At 44.3% G+C, this 24,782-nt stretch overlaps 2 protein-coding genes across 2 annotated transcripts; both read right to left on the reverse strand.

The window, feature by feature from the left end:
* Nucleotides 1-5,919: 5,919 nt before the first annotated feature.
* On the reverse strand, nucleotides 5,920-16,081 carry LRPAP1 (LDL receptor related protein associated protein 1). Its single transcript, XM_032108923.1, has 8 exons — nucleotides 15,865-16,081; nucleotides 11,638-11,782; nucleotides 11,167-11,291; nucleotides 9,697-9,817; nucleotides 8,631-8,789; nucleotides 8,035-8,117; nucleotides 6,960-7,136; nucleotides 5,920-6,643 (listed from the first exon to the last, which is right to left on the reverse strand). The coding sequence occupies exons 1-8, from the start codon at nucleotides 16,042-16,044 to the stop codon at nucleotides 6,578-6,580; spliced, it is 1,056 nt and encodes a 351-aa protein (XP_031964814.1). The 5' UTR covers nucleotides 16,045-16,081; the 3' UTR covers nucleotides 5,920-6,577.
* Nucleotides 16,082-18,435: 2,354 nt separating this feature from the next.
* On the reverse strand, nucleotides 18,436-19,479 carry LOC116444718 (C-C motif chemokine 4 homolog). Its single transcript, XM_032110390.1, is given in 3 exon segments — nucleotides 18,436-18,705; nucleotides 18,892-19,000; nucleotides 19,238-19,479. Coding segments are annotated over 3 exon segments (420 nt in total). The 5' UTR covers nucleotides 19,455-19,479; the 3' UTR covers nucleotides 18,436-18,611.
* Nucleotides 19,480-24,782: the final 5,303 nt, after the last annotated feature.

The following is a 24,782-nucleotide window of genomic DNA, read 5'->3' on the forward strand; positions in this document are numbered from 1 at the left end:
TGAGTGAACTTTAAAACTTATATACTTTCAAACGTTCACCTGCATCAGAGCATCTAGAAATAATTCAAATTTATTACACAGAGGCGTATGTAACATCACCATTTTACTGAAATAATATGTGTCAACTTATTTGAAGAATATGCAGTGGGGGACTGGGATCAGAAAGCAGATTTAGCATGAAAGTAATTTTTCTCTACATAACATTATATGGTTGAGAAATTCTTAGAAAGAAAAATAAATAAATAAAAGCGCCCTAGCATCTTTTATTGTATAAGTTAAATTTTACTCATCTGTGGGCTGAGCTGGCAATTTATGGATAGCCCATATACAGAAAATAGAGCTGATCACATGTTCAGAAAGGAACCTGGTCTTTGGAGTTTTATTATGTAATGAATTGCTCAGATTCATCATCCCCCACGTCCCTGCCACATTTGGAGGATGTACCCCATGGCCTGCCTTTGGCTTCTGTAACACTTTGTCCTTTTACTACCAACAGCCAGCAGTACTGGACACAAACTGGGAAACACAGGAAAATATCTTCTGGGAATTTGATGAAGTAGGTAGGTGTCAGCAGAGAGCCAGAAAGCAGCAGCTGTCCTTTGCCAGCGCTGGCAGAAGGGCAGCCCCAGAAGAGCGTGTGTGTATCTGTAAAGAGCATAAAGTGCTGAGAAACAGAGCACCGTAACCTGAGAGGAGGGTGCCCCTAATTCTGTGTTCAGCTGCACCGGTGTCACTTACAGTGGCTGGGGTATTTGGTAGAGATGGATCAGGTCTGTTGAAAGCCCAGGACCTGATCTTGGATTTGCTGTCTCTGTGCTTTCTATGGTGAATACAAGATAGAAGTGACCATAAGTGACCATAAGATACCATAAGTGACAGCTGTGGGAATGCCTTTCCTACAGTGGCTGCAGTGACAGCCCCAGGTGTGCTGCTTTGGAGCACTGCAGACAGCAAATACTCTTCAGCATGTCTACCTCTGGCCAAGCCCTCCTTTACAGTGGCAACCTTTAACAGGCTTAGACCCTCTCATTGCTGTTGCTCTGCTGGGGAACTGTCAAGATGCAAGTTACAGCCTGCAGCTGACCACATCTGCAGTGTGGACTGCGATGGGAATCCTGTCCCTCTGTCCATCAGCACAGAGCTTGCCCTGAGCACTGCAGGAAGAGACAGAACTGCCCAGAAAACATAAAACCTGGTGGCCAAGCATCAATGCTGCCAATGTGAAGATGCCAAACTCACTGCACCCTGCTCTGTCTCTGCTGTAAGTGGTCAGAGCTGAACAGGGTGAGTTGCTCTGTTCCTAGGTCTGAAGGAGCTGAAGAGAATGCATGTTTTTCTCATGGTTATGCTTGTGGCTAAACGTGGTTACTCCTGTTCCTTCTGTAATCCCAGACACATACTGTGGTAGTACTTTGATTTGGAATTATGACTGTCCTATTTGGTTACACTGGCTGTTTTGTTCTTTCAAAAATTCTAGTACAGCTGTTTGTACATATGGCATTAAAATGAGAAGGAAAACAATTCCTAAGAACATCTCTGGAAAATCGTGTTTTCATCCTGAATTAACAATCATGAATAAAAGTTTTGAAGTTCTGCAAAGAATGAGGGTCAATTTGTGCAAGACCTGAAACAACAGATTGGTGGCAAGGGTTTAGTGACATCAGCAAACTGAGCCTACTGCAAACATTGTCTAAGACATTTCCAACCCAGATTTAAATGTGAGACCCACAACTTGGGATCTGAAACGACGAGCAAATGCACCCTTTCCCCATTGAAGGACCATTTATTTAATGGTTTTGGTTCAGATGTCTTCTTGAATTAGAAACTGAAATTTGAATTTTGAGGTTGGACTAAAGGATCCAATGCCAGGCATTGTAAATTATTGGTTTTCATGTACAGGTTTCCAGTTCTCAGTGTGTTTATTCTTAAAATAGTGTAGCTCCCTTCTCTCTTTAAATTGTCTGGAAAATTGCAACTGTAGAATATTAAATAACATTTTATTTTAGTAGGAGGCTTATTTCAAAGTGATTCAGTGCTCACTTTGCTTATAGAAATTGGCAGGTTTAAGTTACAATAGACCAGTTACTGAGAGGCAACCTTTGAGACTGAAATGGTTGGTTTTATTAAAATGGACGTGTGCAGCTTTTGTGATAAATTAATGCATCAGTGAAGGAGCAAAGTTCACATGTTAAGCGTTAGTATCTGTTAACTGTTTTCTCTTTGATTTATGAGAATGCTCTTTTGTTGAGTGGTGGGATAATATACTTGAAAATTTGGATATGAAAGTGCTTCAAGGGCTATTGATAAAAGCATTTGGGTTGCAATTGTTGCTGTACCAAATATGGCTCAGCTTGAAATATTTACTGTGGAGGAAAGCTTATGAATTTATTTTGGCTCTACTGGACAGATTTTACGAATGCTTCCATTTTATGCCTGTAGATACTAGTAAAAGAAATTCATGCAGTCTTTTTTTCTTCTATAGATTAACATCCTGCTTCCCAGTAGGTGTTAGGTGAGTGGACTGAAATCCATGTTAACTGCATTTTGTATTTGGAAAAGTTGATTTTGGTATTTGGAAGCACTTTGTTAGATAACATAATGCATACACAATATGCAGAACCCAGCTCTCAGTTACAAAGGTAGATCTGTTTGTATGGAAAGCAACAACCTATTCTATTTACTGACTTTAATTACTTAATTTCTTCTATTCTCATTAAATGCTGTGGAATGAAAAAATATATTTCAAATGTATTTTAGAACTTCCTGTGTACTACTTACTGGTAAATGCTCAGTCAAAATCAGCTGTTGAGGCAGCGCATTCAGGAAGCTAAGGTGCTCTCCCTGTCTCTTGCTTTCTACCTTAAGCTGCATTAACCCTGGCTTGAGGGAACCCCCCAGGGAGAGCTGGACGCACAGCAAGCAGGAGAGCCCAGCCAAGGATCCTGCTCCCACCAGCTCCTGAGCACCGAGATTCCTACCTGCAGGAATGGTATCTGGAAAGGCAGATGGCACCTCACCTGACAAAATGTAAATGATCTCTACTTGGTGAATTTAAATACTCCTGCTATTGCCAGATCTATCAGTCATCAGGATCCCTTGGGAGGGCAGAGGGGAAATTATTGCAGGAATAAATCTGCTATAGTGCTGTTCCTTATCTGTCCTGGTAGAATGATGCCATCTTAGCTGTTGTACCAACATGTAGGACGTGCTTTTTAAAAGAAAGACTTTGTTATTTTTGTTGCATTTAGTGCCTTACGTATTTATTTCCCTCTCCTTTCCACCCCCCTTTTTAACAAATAAAATCTGTCCTACATGAAGTCACTGAGATGTTTATCTAAACTGAGGTTCTTTTCAGGGCAGAATTTGACTGGCTATAGAATACGAAATGTTCTGATTTTTTTTCCTAAGAAATGCAGTTCTTTCCTCCTTTTTCTGCTCCTACTTTTGTATTTCAAATTGTTTCTCAGAGTGGTTTAAAAAACTTGGTAATTTGAAAAATTACAAAAGGATCAGAAAAAATACTTAAGGAAGAGAAGGTTCAAGCACTGTTTAAATGTGTTAGTTCTTTTCTTTTTAGATGCCTCTTACATGCAGTCTCACCTATGAATTCCATGATTCACCTCTCACAGGGTACAGGACTGTAGGTATATCTAATTTATATCTTTTTTCTTGGCTTTGAATTTTTATTGCTATTTACAGAAACACAGGACTGGTGACTCAAGTTATTTTTTAATCTTTAATGTTTTAAACACTGCCCACTCTTGTTATTTTGGCCATATGAATTGTCTTTGGAGGATTAAAACTGCAACAATGAACTCAGTCGTACATACATTGATGCGTGTGAGGTGCAGACCATAGAAACTAGTGGAGTCAAACTTTACACCTCCCTAGCCTGTCCCCAAATCTTAAAAAGCAGGGAAAGCCCCAAGGAGCCTTGACAGGAACAGAGACTATTGCTCATGTTTTTCCTTATGCTGTTGTAGACTCTAACTCAGCCACAGACTATTTCAGGGGGAAGCTGGATGCAGGGCAGCAACTGCCTTTTAATTTTTGTTCTCCTCTAGGTTTGTGTGCCCAGTCTTTGGGCCCAATGACTCACTAACAGCTCTGTCCAGTAACTAAATTGAAGTGACTGTGCTGACCCGTCTCCAACCTTTGCCTCTGATGAGCTGTGACTTGTTCCCAGTTTTAAATTACTGTGACATATAAGTAGTTTGTCAGCCTCTTGTACTTTGCAGCATTGGCCAAGCATTCTCTCTGCTTGAGCCCACCTGGCCTTTGAGCCCAATTACTGTCATGGTGTGGTAGGTAGAGACACAGTACAGCCAGTGCCTGGTTCAGCCATCTCCTCTAAAGCCTCTACTGAAGCACCTCTGCACTTGCTCAGTAACTGATCAGACCTTGGTTAATCATTCCATGAATCCAGCACCTTCAGCTCTTCCAAACTTCTTCAGAAATTCTTGGATAAGCATACCCTACCTCAGGTACACACTGAAGATGAAACCCAGCTTTGTGCTGTGTCCTCTTGTGTGGAGCACACAGCTGCTGTGCCTGCCTTCAGTGCAGGCTGAGACTCATGTTGCTTTCCCGTGTGTAGCACATCTCCCTCAGCAGCAGGATCTGAATGTGCTCCGTGAAAGCTGTTCCATTCCCTACAACCCAGCTAGGACTGCTCAGCAGTAGCAGCTCAGTGCTTTGTGTAGCTCCCCTCCTCTGCTGCTGCACTTAGTGCATGTGTCCAAATTCTTCACCCAGGAGCCAGTGCTGTGGGACCCTCCACATCCAGGCTACAGCCACCAAACTGACCTGTGCCACACAGATGTGGTTCTCCCCCTGCCAAAGGGAAAACTGAAGGACACAGTGATGTCTGTGCTTTCTAACACAGCACAGAATGCATTTCTGTTCTGCATTCACAGGGAATTGATGAAGACAAACTCATAAGGTAACCCAGCTACTGCTCTGATACAGAAGCTGAACAGCCCTTAAAAGCCATAGTCTGGGGAAGAAATAGTGTGTAGCATTTGAAAAAAAACCAAACCACTTTTCTCATAAATGGCTTGTAGCTATTTTTGGGTTTACTTTTTTTATCTTGCCAACCAAAGGTATACCATAAACTACAGAACAGAACTGTCTCTAAGGAGACTGCTAATATTAATGGTGGCCTGTTATCGTGATGGACGATTCTCTGGAATATAAATAACTCTTAGCTTACATTAAATTAAAAAAAAAAAGAAAAGAAAAAAAAGCTTCCTGCTTCAAAGAGAATCTCAGTTAAGACTCCTACCACAGTTTTGGTTCAGATTACTTGCACATGAAGATACAGTTTTTAAGTGCAGAATCATGCTCTTTTAACCCATGATGACCCAGGATGAGTGGCCTGTTCTGACTGACTGGGTCTCTTCAGTATTTCTCATGGAACAGGCAGGGAGAGCGAGGCTTGAGGACAGCCTCCTCATCCAGCACACCTCAGCACTGCCATCTGTGAGGGACAGAGCTCCTCAACCAAGCAGCTGTAATGATTCACTCACACTGGACCTTGGTCTTGGCCTTGCTCCTGGAACAGTTTCATTTGAAACTTTCATTTGCAATAAAGGGTCAGCATTGTTATTATAGACAATTTCAACCCAGGTTTCTGATGTTCGCCAAAGTTCTGACCAGAAAAATCTGGTCTTGAAAGGGGAAGTGATAATAGCCTTTACTGGAGATTGCACTGGAATATGTGCTCAGAGAGAAGCTGCTTTAGAAAGCCTTCTGCCTACTCAGAACACAGAAGCACATTCTTGTGGTGCAAAACTACCCCTCCTCTCTTAAAAACTAATGTGTTAATGAACATTACAGGAATTAGCAACATGCTCAAAAAACCAGTCTGGTTGCTTCTCACTGTATGAAAGGGAAGGTATAAGAAAAGCCTCACCAGAATCTTGTTTTGATTTTTTAATGACCAGGTGTAGCAAAACCAAAGCAACCATGAAAAAGATAATTGTACACACGTGTTAGTCAATAACTAAACTGTGCAAATTGACCTCAGTACTTGTTCCCTCCTTACTCTTCCTCCCCCTCTCACATGAAAGATTCATATACAGTGCAGCAGTGCAGCTCTGAGCCACTAATCAAAATCAGTAAAAATATTTTTATTACCTTAAGTAGGAAATTTAATAGGCCAGGCATTGAAATAAAGACTTTTCAGGCCTCTGTTTCAACTTCCTGTACCTCAGTGTTTGCTTTCATTGATCAGAATACATTACCTGACTATAAGATTAGTATTTTTTTACTAGCAGGAATCCTTTGAGAGTTCACATATTTTTTCCTTTCGACATGACTGATTATTTCAAAGGCTGCTACTTGATTCAGATGTAAGATTTATATGATCCAAGACATGCAACCTAAATATTTAATCTAGTCATTTAATTTTATAGAGCAAATACAAAATTGGTAATTAAGTAGACAAAAAAATTTCTTACAGGACACATCTGTTCAATCCTTACTATTTCAGAAGGACTCCTTGGTAAGCCCTGTTCAAAAAACCACACTAACTGCTTTGTGTTAATAAATTGATCCCATGAAGTAGAACAAATTTTTATAGTTCATTGTGTTGAAGACCTTGAGAGATTCTGCTGGATAAGTCTTGCAAGTGCTTCTTTACCTATCAGGAAAACAAAACACATGAAACAAATTTCAGGAAGACAATATATTATCAATATAGTAATATATTCAGATTTTACTATGAGTATTTGTGACAACAGAAAGAGCAGAGAGCAGGAAGACTTCAGGACTTTCAGAATTAGGTCTATAAAAAACAATTATGTGTATGCTGTACTAAACATGGAGAACAGATGTGCCTTGGAGTCCTCTTCTGGAAATCGTTCAGCTTGCATGAAAAATCAGCACTGGATAATCTACATCCCCTCTGCTACTGAGTTAAACTTTCAACATGTATGTAACACTGGATTTATACAGACCTTATATCCTAGTTCTTTTGTCTTTTCTTGCAGCATGGCATATTTCTCTTTGTTTCTGTTCAGATGATCCTTGTCTCCAGTTCCCTCTACGTGCTTCAGTTTCTGGTGTGAAATCTCTAATTGTTTCTGGTAATGATGGTGCTTTTCAATTTTTGCTTCGAAATGTTTCAGCTCCTCCTAAGACAACAAATACACACAGCTTCACACGAGCTTCTTTCCAAGGCTTCCTTTCTCTTGCCAAGACACTCTTAATGGTATTTTACTAAGTCAGGCACAGAAAGCTTTTTCAGTTCCCTGCTTCTTAAGAATGTCTGGACAATCCATTGCGATCACCACCAGACTCCTGATTTTGAAAGCAGCTGCTGAAAACGACCCACTGTGGAGTCCTGAAAAGGAGACTGTGGGTGGCTGTGAGATGCTACAAGATGACAGCAGTGAACACCAAGTAAAAACTTAGGCATAAGCACAGTGAACTGAGGGGAGGGTGAAAAATTTTAAAAGAAGCCTCTTTTTAAAATCTGATAAGCAGGCAGAGTCAGATAAAAAAAAAATCAAATGTTTTCTCTATACAACTTGAATTGAATAAAAGTGGTATGAACCACACAGGAATGAATTTCTATACTATTTCCTTGAAAAGAAGTCTTTATCACAGTAGTTTTGGGTCAGCTCAACACAGCTCCAGCATGGGAAGGTGACAGTACAAGAGATGGGCACGAGAGGGAAATTGCTGGTTATACAGATTACCCTGCTTCCCAAGGACATAATTAGGACATTGGGTAAGAGGGGTAAATCTGGTGCATTGGAAACAAAGCAGCAGTCCCTCATCTTTCACAGATTTAAAATATGCAACACTTGTTTTGAGAAGATTCAGAATTTTCATTCTGCTGATTATAACAGAACCAGCATATGACTAGTTACACACATGTTTATATATCTGAAGTATTAAAAAGGCAGCATGACTTTTTTACAGTGTCTAGATGGTAATACAGAAGTGGCTGCAATCAGAGTAACATTGAGTGTTTCTTTATATGGCAAAATATCTTTCTGCAAGAGAAGTCACTGGAATTCTACTTACCCGAAAAGACTCAAGTTCTTTCTCAGTGAAATTGGCTGATTTGGCCATGTCCCACAAATCAATCACTCTTGGTTCCTCAAATTCTAAACAAACACATATAATGAAATGAAAAAGATGAAGATGCTTTCTCACATACATATAGCTATTAAGCACAGAGATATTAAGCACTGCATTACTAATAGATCTATTTAGACAAAAAGGGAGACACATCCAAATACTGGATAAAATTAGGTACTAGTACTAGATAAAACAAGTAGGTTTTTAAAAGCAAAAAAAAACCCCAAACCCTAGGAACTGGATAATAGCATTGCTTGCCCTGCATGTTGTCTCATTTACTCGGCCTCCTGGAGGTGAAGGTGTAAAATCCCTTCTCATATGGGCATGGAAGACAGAACTATCCTCTTAACACACTGATTATATCCTTTCATTAGGCTTCCAGTGTTTGGTTCTAAATAAAACTGGGTGGCTGCATCTCTTCAGCCCACTGTGGTACACTAAGCATTGCAAAACTGACTACACCTTATTACTTGTCCACTGATTTTAATTTTTTTTAAATGAAATGAATCCCAAATAAGCACCACCCCCCTGTATCATACCACTGGTTGTGTCATATCCCTGGTGACTGACTTTACGCAAACGCTCAAACCCCTGATTGATGCTTCTTAACTTCTCCTTGAGTTCTCTGTGTTTGTTGTGCAAGATTTCCTCTTTCACCAGGTTCTCTTCAGATGGATTGATAACATTTTTGTGGATATCTGTTGAAGAACAATAAGTGTTATTGATTGTGGGCCAAATCTTGATAGATCAAAAACTCCAGAAATCCCCCAAATGTGAGGTGAATAAAAGATGTTAAATTCTTAGGATTTAAGCTGAGTGCAAATAAAGCATCAAAACCAGACTTTAGGAAGTAATTCCTTTTGCAGGTCAATATTCAGATCAATGTCCCTCAGTGCTCTGGAGGGTGATGGTACAGAAATGCCTTATAACCCCTACTGGCCACCAGATTTTAGTAAGGAAATGTTCTTATTTTCCCAGGTTAGTAATATCCCACAAAAATGGGATAAGGATGTTTAATGAATTCTTCCCTGGACATTTCATGAACCAGGACATCTGATGGTGAAATGATTTTCAGCAGCTTCCAGCTTGGACTATGTAATGCAAACATCAAACTACCAGAATTTAGAATTCTTCAGCTCTAACAGTTTTAGCTCAGATTAGTACAGCAAGCTGGGTTCAGATCCTTGATGGTTTAATAAACCTCAGGCTTGATGCTACAATATTTACTCCCAGCTGGTGAGAGAAAACATGCATGTTCTGCAGACTTGAGAACCACATTTTGCAGCAGTGGATTTACGCTTCCTGCATAATTTCCTGTAAAGTACAATGTAAAGTACAATGGCCTGTAAAGAACAATGGCCATTATTGTTAATCTGATGGCATCTCCCCTGCTTGAAATGCAGGCAGAATCAGAAAAGTGAAATGGCAACATTTTCATTAGCTGGCAAGAACTTTGGCAGCTAATGCAGAACCAAACCCAGGAAGTATCTGAAAGCAGTTCCGACAGAAATGTCAGGAGTTTCAAAGAAACTTGGAAGCGATAGAAGCAATGGGCAGAGAAAAGAGCTGTACTGATCTTGAAACATCAGAGAAATGTTCAGGTACCTTCTGTTCTGCTCACAGTCTCCAGCAGAATATTGTATTCACGAATCTTTTCTTTGTGATGCTTAAATTCCCGCCAGAGCTTATCCAGCTCCTCATCAGAGAACTTCCCAGAGGTCTTGGCCTGAAAGAAACATGAGCTCATTATGCTTTCCAGGCCAAGTGCTTCTGAGTGCCCTCAACTGCCAAAACGTCTTCCCACTTCTCGCCACATTTAGAAAATCATTAAGTGCAGCTTTTCCTTAGATCTTTTCTTTTAATTCTCTTAATATTTGTATGTAGTCAGGATTTAGATGTTGATGGATAAGATGTCTTTAATTACGTCAAAAGGAAGTTTGTTTCAGACTTATAAAGATGGACTTGTTATGGACTACCCAGTGAAAAGTGTCTGGCATTTCTATTCTGTGGGACACAATTTAATACAGAAATAAGGGCCATGGAGCTCCATAGACAACTCTAAGGGAACCATGTGCATGAGGGATGCAGCCTGATATTAAACACAATCTTTACTTCATCTTACTCTAGTGGCAAGTGAAGATTTTATCACTACTATGCACTCATTCTGTAACAATTAAGGAAGTACTGCTCACACAGCTGGGGCACTACCCACAAATCTGGTGGCGTACTTGCTGCAATGCCTGATCAAAAGTGAATGTTTTTGATACCTTCTCAGACGCAACTGTTTTTTTGTGCTTAGGGTTGTACTTCACTGTTCCCCAAAGCACAGGACATCATGTTCCTTGCCAGATCTGTATTTAGTTACAGTAATATTTTTTAATCCAGCAAATCTTTTTTCTGCTTTACTACCACTGCAGTAGACTCGTGGGAGAATTCTTTAGATTTACCTGACTAGCTGCTTCTTAAAACTTGAATTGCTTAATTTCTGAGGATTAGAGGACTATGACTTTGCCAGTTTTAGCTGCCTAAACTGACAGTACATCTTCCACTTTTTATTTGCATGAATGCAAATCCTGGAAATTTTCACTTGAATACTAGGTTGGGAGAGCCTTTATTTAAAACCCTTCCCCACAATACATTTCACTTTTAGGCAGTCTACAAAGTGGTTCTATTTTAAATGCATCTTTTTTAAAAAGTCCATAAACAACAATAAGAAAACTGAGAAAAACACCATAGATACACTACCACACAGTGTAACAGTCACACTAAGGGAAGCCATGATTTTAGGGAAATGTGATGAAATACTGTTTGACGTCAGTGGATCCAGGCTCCACTCTTCAGACTGATGTGGATGTTTTATTTGGCAAAGACAACCTGCCACATCTGGATGATCTGGATGCAGGTGGCGTACCCTCAGGGCACAAAGATGTGAGCTACAAAGCATGGCAGCGTAGTCAGTGCTTAACAAGACAGTATTAATTAATTTCCAAGTCTGGTTGCTCTCAGAAGACACAGCTAAGAGTTCAACAAAGAAATAGGGATTTCTTACATGCAGTTCCTGGAAACCTTACTCACCTTGCTCCATAATTTTTCCAGTCTTGGATCATCTAGTGTGTCACTTTCTGTGCCATCTTTAATATAGTTGGTATCAACTAGCTGAGAATCCTTCTTTTCATTCATTCCGTATTTTGTCATAATGACTGCAAGGGAACAGAAGTTACAGAAACATGAGAACCAACTATGGATGTATGGAAGGTGAGAGATGGGCTACATCTGTGACTTGCAAAGCTGGACTTTGCAGTTCATGGAGGAAAAGCCAACAGTTCAAGACACAGAGGTCAAGGTTTAATGACCTCCTCTGAAATTACTGGGAGCAAAGGAATCTTTAGGCTCCTGCAGCTCCCTGCTCACCTCCAAAGAACTTGCGTGTGCTTGGTGTCCAGAAAGACAACCTGTTATTTAATGGTTCAAACACAAACACAGGTGTCTAACCATGCCTGTGTCTGATACAAAGTTTAAACTCCTTCTTTCCAAGATACACCTTACCATGTAAGTTGCGTCTGAGCTTGGCCTCCTTCTCTCCATCTTCATCCAGCCCTTCAGCCTTCAATTTTTTCCAGCTTAGCTCATCCTTTTCTTGTATTTTTAGATCACTGTGCAACTCTGCCAGTTTGACAGCAGAGAGATGGAGCTAACAAGAACAGAGAAAAGTTTGTATTTAGTTATGCGGAGTCCCCTCTGACTTCAGTTACCTCAGAAACCAGTACAGATACGTAAGAACCAGTATGGTGCAGCAATTCTTCTCAAGCAACAATGCCATTGCCATCACATGTGCTTTCTTGTGGACCATCTTCCAACCATATAGTTATAGTGAGTTGAAAAACTTTATTGCCTTGCAGGCCAAAGGGTAACTTCATCAGCAATTTTTACTATGATCAAAATAAAAAAAATTCTCAGATCATTTCTTAACATGGTTTATGTGCATTAAAACATACAAAACCTAGAGGTACTTCTGTCTGACATAACAGAACAAAAAAGGTAAGACACTGAGGCTGAAGACAGGAAAATAAAAAAAATAGAGTTCAAATGTATGCTAGGTCAGCCTGAAATTTTGTGAACTACAGAGAAAACAGGAACACACACAATGACTAACAGGCAGTTGGCTAAGCAGCACTGCTGTGACTTGATCCTGAACTTCCAGATTTTAGACATCTGAGTTATTCAGTTTAAAACAAAGAAATGTAATAAATCATCTTAATACTTCAGAACTACTTTTGTCTGTGTCTGTACATATCAACAATCACAAGGTGAGGGAAGGACAAGCCCACAGAGGAGAGGTGATAAAACCCCCCCAACCACTGTGCACCCAGCTCCTGTGAGCTCAGAACCAGCTCGAAGCCACCTGGGCTCGTCAGTCCTAGGACAAGTTTATGTACTGAAGGTGTTTTTTAATCATTAAAACCAGCTTACAGATTACAAAAATTCTCATTTTCAGTGAGGAAGCAGTATGTTTAATAAATACAGACTCAGAACTCAGTGTTGTTTTTAAACATCAGGATGATACTGAAAAGATTCAGCCATTCCTTTGTGTGTCAGTAGGTTATTTTAAATTAACTAGGAAAAGTGTCATTACTTTGAGCTAATACACCTCCTATTGACAGGAATTCGGGAAACTATCCACATTATTGTTTCTGCTTCCAGCTTAGGTTGTCATATTAATTCATCTTGTGCCACTGCATATAATTATTTTGTTTAAACTAGTTTTTTTTTTTCCTGCATTTTGCACTTGGCTTACTGAAATTACTAAAACCTAGAGTAGTTAGAATCACAGATAAATATAATACTTATAGAACACATTAAAACTTCTGATCCCTCTAATACTAAAGCAAAGGAGTGTCCCTGTTGTCTTCTTTACCATCTACTTTTGGGGAACTCCTTGATAGAAACAAGGCACTTAGAAGGAACCACTTTATTTATGGTTTTTAGTATGTGCTAAAGTAAAAGAAAAACCTTAATCATATCCTTATTTGCTTTTCTGGTGCAGGATGACCTGGACAGCCCAAGTGTCACTGCTGCAGTGGTACCAAGTATCAGCATTTTCCTCACAAGAATTGTGCCCTGAAGCTTCAAGAGTGAGTGAAAGGTTTTCTACAAATTGTGAAGGAAATGGCCAAGCATCTCGGTAGTTCTGTACTCTCATATTAGCCAGCATTCAAGTAGTGTGGACTTCACATGTAGTTGGGCTGAGCAAGTACAGGGAAAAAAAATCTTTTATATGTGTGACCTTGTTATCAGAGACACAGTACTGTATAAAAGATTACACAGTGCAGTTTGAGTCTCTCTGCAGTTAGTGCAATCTCATGAACATGTACAGCTGTTTTCTAGAAGGTCTAGAAAAGAATATCAGAACTTCTAAACATAAAGTTTGGAGTCATCATCAATCAACATATTAAAGTCTTATAAAAACTAAGGAACTACATTAAGCCCACTGCTCCTTAAGAGAAAACAAGATTCTATTCAAACTTCTCTCAATTAGAGAAATATTTTTCTGATTCTCATTATAATTTAGTATGAAATGGAAGTAACTGTCCCTGTAGGCATTATAAATCCTTTGAAACCTTTTGGAAGCCCCTTGCCTGTCCCATTTATGTAACATAGAGTAAATATGTAAGTTAATTTAAAGTATTCAGTTCAAGAACTGCTTCCTTTAAGGTCATCTCATGTAGGACCCTAAGTATACCAGGTGAAAACTGTCAATGGGTAAGACTCCTCATCACTTTACTAACATCACTCACATGTTGGAATAACTTACTAGAAGCAGATGTGAAAAGCTAAGTTATTAAATAACCAAGCAACAAGTTCCTTACGCTCATTCCTTATGCTACCTGCACATTAATAACCAAGATGGGTACCTGGCAATCATGGGAATGAGTGCTGGAAATTTGTCAAACATTATAACATTTTCATCATTTGCTGTTGGGCTGGCTGCAATTATTACCTGCAACATCCTTACTTACACTCTTGCCTCCAAGAGGAAAGAGCTCTTTACTACAAATTTACTATTTATGAAAAGAGATTCTGGAGAAAGATCAAGCCCTCTCTCCCACCCTCAGGGAAACAAGAAGCAAGTCTGGCTTGCCAGCTCCTGGTTCCACTAAGTAACATTCTGGGGCTTTTTTGAGGACTACTCTCCAGCTGTGTGTTGCAATGCTTAATTGCGATATCTGACTTTTATGCCAAAACAAAGAAGTTCCCCACTTTCAGTACTATCTCTACCACTACCAAAATAAAGGAATGAAGAGTTCAGCACTGACACATGGAAGTACTTGAATGCAGGTGTAACACACAGGCACAGTTTTCCTCTTATTTAATATATTGCCCAGACATACTGAAAAATCACTTTATAAAACACAAGCTGGGTGACAGTTGTACTTGAAAGTGAAATTTAGATGGTGGCAAATTTAGTTCAAGTAGGTTTTGCATCTCCAGAATCTAGCTCACACATATAGAATGTACTAAACTGTAGTTTTTTACTGATAGAGTTAACTCCATTTTGTATTTTAGCATCTTAACATAGATGATGTAAAGCATCTCAAATTTTAATTCCAAAAGATCCAGGCATGAAAATAAGAAAAGACTGTAATTGGAAAGGTGAGAGGTAAGTGATATTACTATCATTATAGATTATTTCTAGTCTCGGTGGTGTTTCTTTTTCAGCTGTCCATCCACAGCTGGAGTTTCATTAGCATACACTGTCCTATGCTCCATTCTATCCTTCTCCCATTGAGGAAAGGAGTATTTTTGATACCTTCTTTTTGCACACTGGAATGCAGCACTATGGTAGGATCCTAGTTTTTGGCTGAACCCAGGGATACCCTGCCTCCAATTCAATAGCTCAGGCTATTCAGGATACAGAAGATCCAAAATTAATATTAACTATATTTCTTTGCCTGAAAGAACTGAACCTTTGCCAGTCATGACCCTAATTCTCATAATCCACAATATTCAGGGGATATGTGCAGTGCAGTCTTCTTCTCCTGTTGGAGATGTTCTGTTTAGTTCTATTTCCACTGTAATGAATTAATTTGACTGTATTTTCACTTTAATTAAATATTTTTTGTAGTCCAGTGTGAAGAGAAACTCAAGTATCACTGTTAAAATTAAGGCTCTCATCTGGGAAAAGTGATATCCATTTGCTGGTCCCCCTGCATTTGTTTACATCGCTTGATGTGAATGAAAGTGACACAACCACAGGGATGGAGGGTTTCATCTTCTCCTGTGCTGTGAACTCCTGCCCTGTGCAGAGCAGGAACCGAGGCCACCGCCTTCAGACAGATGAAAGCATCACAATCCTGAACAACAACCAGCGAGCACTGGAGCCAGCCGCAGATGGCCCGAGAGGGGCTTCCCTCTCTCTCCCACTTCCTGGGCAGGTGGTTTAGCTGCAGTATTTTACCACGGGCAGGTCAACACTTCCCAGGACTCAGACACACATCCCCTCTCCCAGGAGAAGGTTGCTCTCCGCCGCCGGGACAGCCGCACGGCGCGGGGCTGAGCGAGTCCCTCGCTGCGTGACGGTCGGGGACAGCCATGCCCGAGAACCGGAGAAAAGCCACCGCAGCCCCGAGCCGGGGCCGGACAGCTTCGGTCTCTCCTCAGACACAGGCTCCCGCTCCTTCCCATCTCCCTGACGGGGAATGAGTGTCCGAAGCGGCCGGGCCCGACCCCGCGGCCCCTCCGAGAACTGCCCTGGCCCCGCACCGCCTCACTCACCCGCTGCGCCTTCTCCCAGACCTGGTTCAGCCTCACCACCCGGAACTCTCCGGCCTCCCGCCGCTTGCTGCCGGCGGCCGCCAGCGCCTCGTTGGCCTCCCGGGAGTACTTGCTGGTCTGGCCGGCGGCAGCCAAGAACAGAGCGGCGGCGAGGGCAGGCAGCACCCGCAAAGCCGCCATGTCGCGCCGTGCGGGAACTACAACTCCCGCGATGCCGTGCGGGCCCCGCGGCCTGGTGGTCGGGGAGGGGAAATCGGTGCTGGAAAACCGGAGGCGAGTCTGCCTACCGTCGAAAATCCAGCGAATAGTTTGAGCTCTGGGGAGCGTGAGAAGAATTAGATTTGAGTTGTTTCTCTTCGTGCCATTCTCCTCAGTGCTTGCTTCACAAAATATGCTGAACGTTGCATGTTTTGTGAGTTGTTTTTCCCTCCCGTCTGTACTAACCGCAGCCAACCCTCGGTGTGTCCCTTAGCGAGGTGTTGAGGTCAGCTGTGCGAGAAAAAAGGACGCGGTGGGTTCGAACACCACTACTTTAATCAAACAAAGTTTTCAGATATTAGCACAATGTCCAGGAGTACACAGAAAAAAGGCAGCTCGGGGAGGGCGGAAGGCAAGAATGGGGACCGGTTCCCCAGTTGCTCCCTTGGCGGTGGCAGAGAACACCTCTACCCGGGACAGCACAGAGGGATGGGTGGTGATGTGAGGAGAAGGAGGATTGTCAGAAATGCAGGAACACGTAGATTGGGTTGTTCTCGAGGGGTGAAGGTGGGAATGGCTCTGGGTTCGGTGGTGTGTGCTCAGCGTGCAGCTCTTGGGCAGGAGAGCCGGTCCTGATGGTGCCAACCTCCCACCTCAGTGCGTTGTCCTCAAGGAGCCAGCCCAGAAGTGCAGTGGTCAATAGGCAATTCTGGGAGGGAATTAAGTCAAACTGTGTTAAGAAAAAACCCCGTGATGCTATGAAAATGCACAGTATTTAATCCAGGGTTGGTATTTATCGCCCCCAGTTTAATTTGCTAAAATATAATGCTGCTATGAAAGAAGTGCAGGAGATGTGCAGCACACTCCATGTGGGTATTCTGAAGGGAAGTCAATGAAGAAAGTGGTTCCTTCACTTGTCTTGATGGATCCTCTTTTTCACACTTCAAAGCTTGTGTAGTACAGTTTTTTCAGCATAGATGGACAGTTTTGTGTTGAGTTCGTTTAGCAAGGCGGTGCTGGGATTACTTTCCTGGGACTAACTGGTGGAGGCAAAAATTCATAAATTCACCTCAGATGTCATGTGTGACCTTGAGCAAATTAAAGTGTAGCTCTGTACTACTGTCAACACCAAGCCTTCATGCATTTTAAGGCAGCCCTGTAAGAACAAATAGATTGCTGAAACTATGATGAGATTTCTGAAAACAATGCCCCAGGGAGGATTTTTACTGGACTCTCATTTTTGCCTTGTAAACAATATAAAAGTATTGTGTTTTTCACATTGTCCTAAGTCAGAGATTTTCAGTGTTATTAGCCTAGAAGCTGTTGCTATAAGACTGAGTTGCAGAAGTGGGGAAAAGCATTGCTATATACATTGCATTGAAGAGTAGTTGAAGCGAGCATTGAAGTACAGCAAACTTATGATGCTAAAGAAGCTCATCAGCCTTGCCCAAATCTTGTGCATCTCTACACATCAGTTTTAGGATTTAGAGCTTCTTTTAGTCTTATTATTACAGTGTATATATATGTATTCCTGAGTCATTTTGGAATAAGTGCTTTTATCTTGTCTGTTATTTGAAGTACTGATTGAGTTTTCAGGCTCTCTGCAAATAAATTCAACTTCTGTGTCACATAAAATCTAACAGGTCCCCACTCTTCTTCTAGTATTGAGTGTACTTGTGCATGGTTTTATGCATTTGTTTGCCTGAGTTTTTGAGCTACACTGGAAATTTTTAGAAACAGAGAGGGGTTGCATCACCATTAGTTTGCTTATGTTGGCTTGTTGGATTCATTCTCCAGTGCCCATCCAGGGCAATGGTGTGAGGACAGAGGTGGTGTCAGTGGTGGGGAGTGGTGGGGACAATGCTGCCTGCTCCTGCCTGCTCCTGCCTGCTCCTCTGGCAGCACTGTGGCACAGAGTGTGTATGTGGGACCAGCAGCAACCAGGGGCACCAAGACCTCAGCTCCACCGTTGCAGGGGGCTGTAGTGTAGGAGAGGGCTAGGAGTGGGGATGTCAGGTAGTCAAAGACTGTCCTGATCCTCTAGTGTTGAGGTAAAATACGTCAATGAGCTGCTGGCAGATGCCCAGCAGGGCTGCCTGCCCCAGGGGGTTTGTTACTGGGCTCCACATGTGCTGCGTGGGGAGGGCCCCGAGAAACGGATGAGATGCTGTGTCACCCCACAGGTACGTCTGGTTCATGCTGGGAAGCAGGAGCTGAGTCCAGGCTGGGGAGAGGGAAGTACTGTGGGAGCTATCACGGGGCCACCCTGCACAGTGGGTAGCAATGAAACCAGGGAGTGGGGAGGGCAGGAGGCTCCCCATGGGTCCCTTTTGTCATATTGGGGCTCCATCAGGGACTTCAGAGAGACAGAAAGGGTTTGACAAGCCAAACACTTTATTCAGGCATTTAAGCAAGCAAAATTTAGTTTAACAAGTGTATGCCAGGTGTAATAAATTTTCCTGGTGGAGAAGGATGCAGCTCAAGCACTCTTAACTGCGTGTCTGGTGCTAGGGTCCAAGCCTATTCCCCTGGGGCAGCAGCAGCAAGAGTCAGTTCTCTGGCTGCTCCAAGTGCTTCAGGTATTCTTGCACCCAGCGAGCCTCGGGGTTTGCGCACAACTCCGTCCCTTTCCTAGTGACCAGGCTGTTGGGGAAAAGAGCAGTGTTGAGGCAGGCATCGGCCAGGGCATCAGGGTGCCTGCACTAGGTCCTGCTGGTAGCACCCTAGGTGTCCCTGTCCATGCCCTTCCCCATCCTGGACAACCTTGGACACCCTTGGGGTGCTGCCCTGGCTGGTGCACCCTGGACCCTGGCAATGTTGAGTACTTACACCACGGCTGGCTTTGGGCAGCTGTTGCTGGTCATGTAGGCAGAGCGGATCATGCTGAGTCAAAGGGGGCGTGAAATGTAGGTGTGGCAGCAGGAGATGAGGTTGGTTTCTGTGAAGGCAGAGAGATGGGCCCAGTGAGACCCCACACTGCGGCAGAGGCTCTGCCTGTGGTTCCCAGGGAATTTGCCATCACCTGTGCTGTGTCCTCTGGGGACACCCCCTGAAAACCTTCATCTCTAAGGCTTAGTCCCTGCACTGGTGATGACCATCTGCTCCCAGCCTTCTCCGTGGACATGAGGGTCTAGTCAATGGGGATGGGGCTCTCTCCCAGGGAAGAGGAACCTACCTTGCATCTGTGAAGTTGCGGCACGCCTGGAGATTCTGAGATCAGCCTCAGCCAGGTAGCAGATGGCCACAAGGAGCAGAACAGCCAGGGTGACTGCAAGGACCCTCATGGTGCTGGGAGGGCTGAGGGAGCCACGAGTGAGGCTGGAGCTGGGGTGTCTGTAGGGCTCTCCTCTGCACGGTAGCCCCTGCTGCTGCTGACCTCCTTTTATACCCATGCCACTGCCAGGGTACAGGGTTTCAAGAAAGAAAATGAGTGTATCATACCAGGAAAATTATGTAAGGCAAAGAAACCGCAGAAGGGGAAGTGCCAGCCACAGGGCTGCGATTTTCAGTTTCAGAGAGAACAAGTCTTCCGAGGAGCAGCTGAGGGAGCTTGATGGGAGAAGAGGAGGCTCATGGGAGGCCTTATTGTTGTCTGCAACTACTCGAAAGGTGGCTGTAGTGAGGTGGAGGTTGCTCTCTTCTCTCAGGTAACAAGTGACAGGACGAGACAAAATGGCTTCACAATGAACCAGGGCATGTTATGAAAACTTTCTTCTCTGAAAGGGTTGTCAAGCACTGGAACAGGCTGCCCAGGGAAGTGGTGCAGTCACCATCCCTAAAGACATTTAAAAACATGTAGATGTGGTGCTTAGGGGCATAGTTTAATGGTGGACTTTGTCATGCTGGGTTAATGGTTGGACTTGATGATCTTAAAGGTCTTTTCCAACATAAATGATCTTACAATTTGATTCTGTGAACTTTATGGTTCTTCAGGGGCTGAGGCAACACAAGCAAGGCTGGAGCTGGGGTAGCTGCAGGGTTTTCCTCTGCCCAATGCTCAGTCGCTGCTGCTCCTTCCCTCCTATTGTCCCAAAGTTTCAAGGAGACAAAATGAGTGCATCATACCAGGGAAATTATGCCAGGATTTCCTATTTTTGCTGAGCTGGAGAAGTCAAGAAAACCACAGAAGGTTGAGTACAGGCCATGGGGCTGTGACATTCAGGTTCTATTTGAGTGCTTGACAGGGATTGTCCAAATCCCGGTGACACCAACCCTGCTACTGCTGCAGAGAACCCACCGGCCAAGATACAGGCTGGGGCACAAAGATCCCTAACCAGAACCTGGAGGAAATTCAGGGCAAAACCAGAAAAAGGAGAAAAAAGGAGGAAGTAGCAAGTTTTGTAGCTTGTTTCCTGAGTGTGCACTGGTGGGGACATTTGGGAATTGCCTTCTGGAATTGGGAATTGCCCCCTCTCTTTATTTGGCCTTTTCCTGCTGGATCTGTAAGGGAAAAGAAGTTGTTTCAGGTAATCTGAGTTCTTACTGCTGACCAGATGGAGCCTATGTCTGTTATCCTTTAGGCACAGAAACTGACCATTATGTGAGAAAGGAATCTTACAATTAGGACAGAATGAAAAATAATATACAAGTGACAAAGCAAGTCTTCTGGTTATAAAAGAACAGTCTTTTGAAATTAACCCAACTATAACCTTTGTGCAGCTGGCACAGCAGTTTTACCCAGTGTTTCTCTAGTCTCATACTGGACACCTTTTATACTGAAGGAAAGGTATCTGGGATACAGCATGCAAGGGATTATCAAGAGTGTTAGCCTGGGACATGCTTCTTACCTGCTGCTGCAGGATTGATACCAAAGTAGCACTAGAAGGACACCTGCCTAGTCAGCCTCTAGCTGAAGCAAGATCTACATGCCAGGACCTCTTTTGATTCATGTATTCACAAGAAAATAAACAGAAATGTAATGATTTTTTGCTAGGTGAACACCTTTGGAGAAGACCCATCCCACAACAGAGTGGGGAGTTGGGGGGTCCTGAGCCAGGGAAACTGCAGGGAAGTGCAGTAGCCTACCAGGACCTGGTGACTCAAAGAGTGGCTGAGGTGTAGGTGGGCCAGGAGTCATGGCAGCCACCCCACGACCACAAAAGGCAGCCCTGCGGAGTGGAAGGGCACCTCTTTGAAGATGGGGCATTCCTCTGAACAGAGAGACTTGAAATCCACATAGCCCAGAAACCAGACATGTTTTGTGACTGTCTGCACAGGTTGGGGGCACTCATCCTACCTGAACCCCAAAGCAGAATGGTGGGTGTTCCTCTGAGACCAAAGGCTGCAGCTCTGACTGGGGACCTGCATCATCTACCCTGGGGGTGGTTGATGCCTCCACCCAGACAGAACTGATGAGAGGAGAGCCTGCAGTGCAGACCTCAGACTGCAGCAAGTGCCAGACCTGCCCGCAGGAGGTGTGTAGGTGTGCCCAGTTGGAGGACCTCCTGCAGCAGGTGGCTGAGCTGCAGGAGGTGGTGAGAAGGCTGAGTACCATCACAGAAGCAGAGAAGAAGTTAGAAACGTGGTTCCAAGCACAGTCTGTAGTGGACCCACAGTCTGCATCCAAACAGCCAGAAACTCCCCTGATGACACACACAGAAGTGAGGGTGATCAGTGTGGAAAAATGGAAACTTGCAAGGGCAAGGACCTGCAGGAGGAAGAGACTTCCCCCAAACCCTGAGGAGCCCTTTCAAAACCACTTTGCTGCTTTGCAGACCAGAGAGGATTGGAAAGCTCCCATGTGGAGTATTGCGTCTATGGGGTCTCCCACACAGGAAAGGTGTTGAAGTGAGTCCAGAGGAGGTCACAGAGATGATCCAAGGGCTGGAACACCTCTGCTGTGGAGACAAGCTAAGAGAATTGGGGTTGTTAAGCCTCCAGAAGAAAAGGCTCTGGAGAGACTTTCAATCACCTTACGGTACCTAAAGGGGGCCCACAAGAGAGCTGGGGAGGAACTTTAGGCAAGGATATTGAGTACTAAGACAAGGGGAAGTGGCTTTCAACTGAAAGAGGATAGGTCTAGATTAGATATTAGGAGGAAATTTTTTATTGTGAGGGTGGTGAGACACTGGCGCAGGTTGCCCAGAGAAGTGGATGCCCCATCCCTGGAAGTGTCCAAGGCCAGGTCAGATGAGGGCCTGAGCAACCTGGCCTAGTGGAATATGTCCCTGCCCATGGCAGGGGGATTGTAATGAAATGGTCTTTAAGATCCCTTCCAAACAAATCATTCTATGATTGCCCTGGAATTGGGCAATGGAATGAGAACAAGGGTGATGTCAGGGGCTGGGAGCACTCCTGCCTGCCTGGATGCAGTGGTGGAGGAACCAATTGCTGGTACAGGTGGGACAGACCAGGGTATCGTAGCAGTGCTCCTCATCACTGCCTCCTGGCAGATGAAGTGGCGAGTCTGGTCCCACTGCACTGCCCACACTGCTGCACCAGTTGGTGCTTCCAGCAGAAGGACCTGTAGCGCAGAGGTGACAGCTCAGCCCCAGCCCTCCTCCTCATTGGCCCTGTCTCTGTGGGGTGGCTGTAGTCACTTGATCTCCCCTGGGAGATGCAGCATTACTTGCTGTCACAGGGAAAGTGGAAGTTTTGAGACACTGCTGGCCCTGGCAGGTGTCTGAGGTGTCCCCAGCTGGCAGGTGTAGCCCCTGTGAGATGGTACAGAGGCAGCTGGTTGTCAGTGGCACACTCATCCAGGGAGCCCAGTTAGCCCTTGCCCAGGTGAGCTGCCTGGCTGGTGAGACTGGAACACTGATAAAGCCACATGCCCTCTCAAGATACCCTGAATTTTTGCAGAAATGAGCTTTTTTGCATAAATGAAGATATGGTGGGTTACTTGCAGCTGGCTGACAGAACATCCCTGGTGAGTTTACTGGCCTATGCAGTGCTGGAGAAGGGGCATGGGGACCATGGTGGGGACATGAGCAGGCCTGGAGCTGAGATGACTGCAGGCATCTCCTCTGCTCAATGCTCAGCCCCTGCTGATGCTGCCCTCCTTCTAGTCTGCCAGAGATTCAAGGAGAGAAAATGAGTACATCATGACAGGGAAATTACACCAGGATTTTCCAGTTTTGCTGAGCTGGAGAGATCAAGGAAACCACAGAAGGGGAAGCCACAGATCTGCAACTTTCAGATTCCATTTGAGTGTCTGGAGAAAATGGCCAGAGCCCAAATCCCTGTGACATGAACTCTGCTGCTGCTGCTGCAATGACCTGTTGACTGAGGTGGGGCATGAAGTTCGCTAACCAGAGCTCTGAGGAAAATCAGAACAAGGCCAGACACAGGAAAAGAAGGAGGAAGTAGCAAGTTTTGTAGCTTGCTTTCTGGGTGTGCACTGTTGGGGTCTTTAGGAATTGATTATATCTTACCTTTGTCAAGCAAGAATTTTGCTGTAGTGGTGTGTCCAGTGCCACCGAGCTGGCAGGTACAGCTGCTGAGGGGATGGCACAGAGGCAGCCGGTGTCAGTGCCACACTCCCCTGGGGAGCCTGGCTACCCCTTGCCCAGCACTGCTGGTGGGCTGCCTGGCTGGTGACTCCAGACCACTGATAAAATCATGTACCCTCTCTAAATACCTAATTTCTGCCTTTTTGGTCTGGGGGGTGATTCGTAGCTGGCTGCCAGCGCATCCCTGGTGGGTTGTGTGCACTGCCAGACAGGGGGCATGGGGACCCCCAAACTCACCTTCTATGCCAACTGCATCAGCTCCTGCTGATTATTGGGGAAAAGTTGTAGAATCCCTCTTCATTGGTCCCTGTCTGGCTCAGCTCGCTGGCCTGGTACTGCGAGAGGGGAAAAGAGGGTATGTGCCAGGGGCTGTTGGAGGTGTGGGCCTGGGGGCCATGGAGTGTCAGCACCAATCCATTCGTGTGGATACTGAGCCTGTCCTGCTGGCACAATGACCTGCTGTCAGCTCACTGGAACAGCCTGGACAGTGCTGGGAGATGGCAGCAGCATCACCCCCAGAACCATGCTGCGGTGCCAGTGGGGGTAATACCAGGAGCAGGATGAGGGAGAGGCCAGAGCACCTTCCACAGTTCAAGGGCCTCTGCTTCCAAGGCTGGACACCAGCTAAGATACGCTCTTGCAGGTGCTCAGGGGGATGTTCTACACTCACCTTCCTCCTTGGGGACCTGATGCTTCATTTTGGTGGGGGAGAGGTGCACAGGAGGATCCTACCTGCTCCTTGGGCAGCACTCACTCCCAGCTTCCACATGGACTTGGGAGTCTCATCAATGGGAATGGGGCTCTCTTCTGGGAAGGGAGAGCATACCTGGCTTCTGGGAGGACTCAGCAATTCTGGGATCCCATAGATGGGCCTCAGATGGGGAAATTGTAAGAAAATAAGAGCATCATAACAGGGAAATGGAAAGAAAATGAGTGCATCATAACAAGGACATTGTCAGGAGTACCCAGATTTGCTGAGCTGGTGAAAGTGAGGAAACCACAGAAAGGGAAGCACCAGCCACTGTGCTGTGACTTTCAGATTCCATTTGGTTCCTGGCATGGACTGGCCAGAGCCTAAACCTGCCAAGAACCAGGCTGGCACATGTAGCTCCATAACAAGAGCCCTGAGTAAAATTTGGGCAAGGCTGGCACAAGAGAAAAAAAGGAGGAAGTTGCAATTTTACCTATCACTACACTCCTGATTAAGAGTCCCTCTCCAGCTCTCTTGTAGGACCTCTCTAGGCACTGGAAACGGCTCTAAAGTCTCCT

This window comes from Corvus moneduloides, chromosome 5, assembly GCF_009650955.1.
Source record: "Corvus moneduloides isolate bCorMon1 chromosome 5, bCorMon1.pri, whole genome shotgun sequence".
Taxonomy (NCBI): Eukaryota; Metazoa; Chordata; class Aves; order Passeriformes; family Corvidae; genus Corvus; species Corvus moneduloides.

Bases quoted from the DNA above. Each gene is read 5' to 3' on its own strand.
- LRPAP1 (XM_032108923.1), bottom strand. From the start codon at position 16,044: ATGGCGGCTTTGCGGGTGCTGCCTGCCCTCGCCGCCGCTCTGTTCTTG. The intron at 9,818-11,166 runs GTGAGTAAGGTT...TGTTTCTTTCAG, and splicing joins TGGAAAAATTATGGAGCAAG to GCCAAGACCTCTGGGAAGTT. The intron at 8,118-8,630 runs GTATGATACAGG...GTGTTTGTTTAG, and splicing joins GGGATATGACACAACCAGTG to AATTTGAGGAACCAAGAGTG.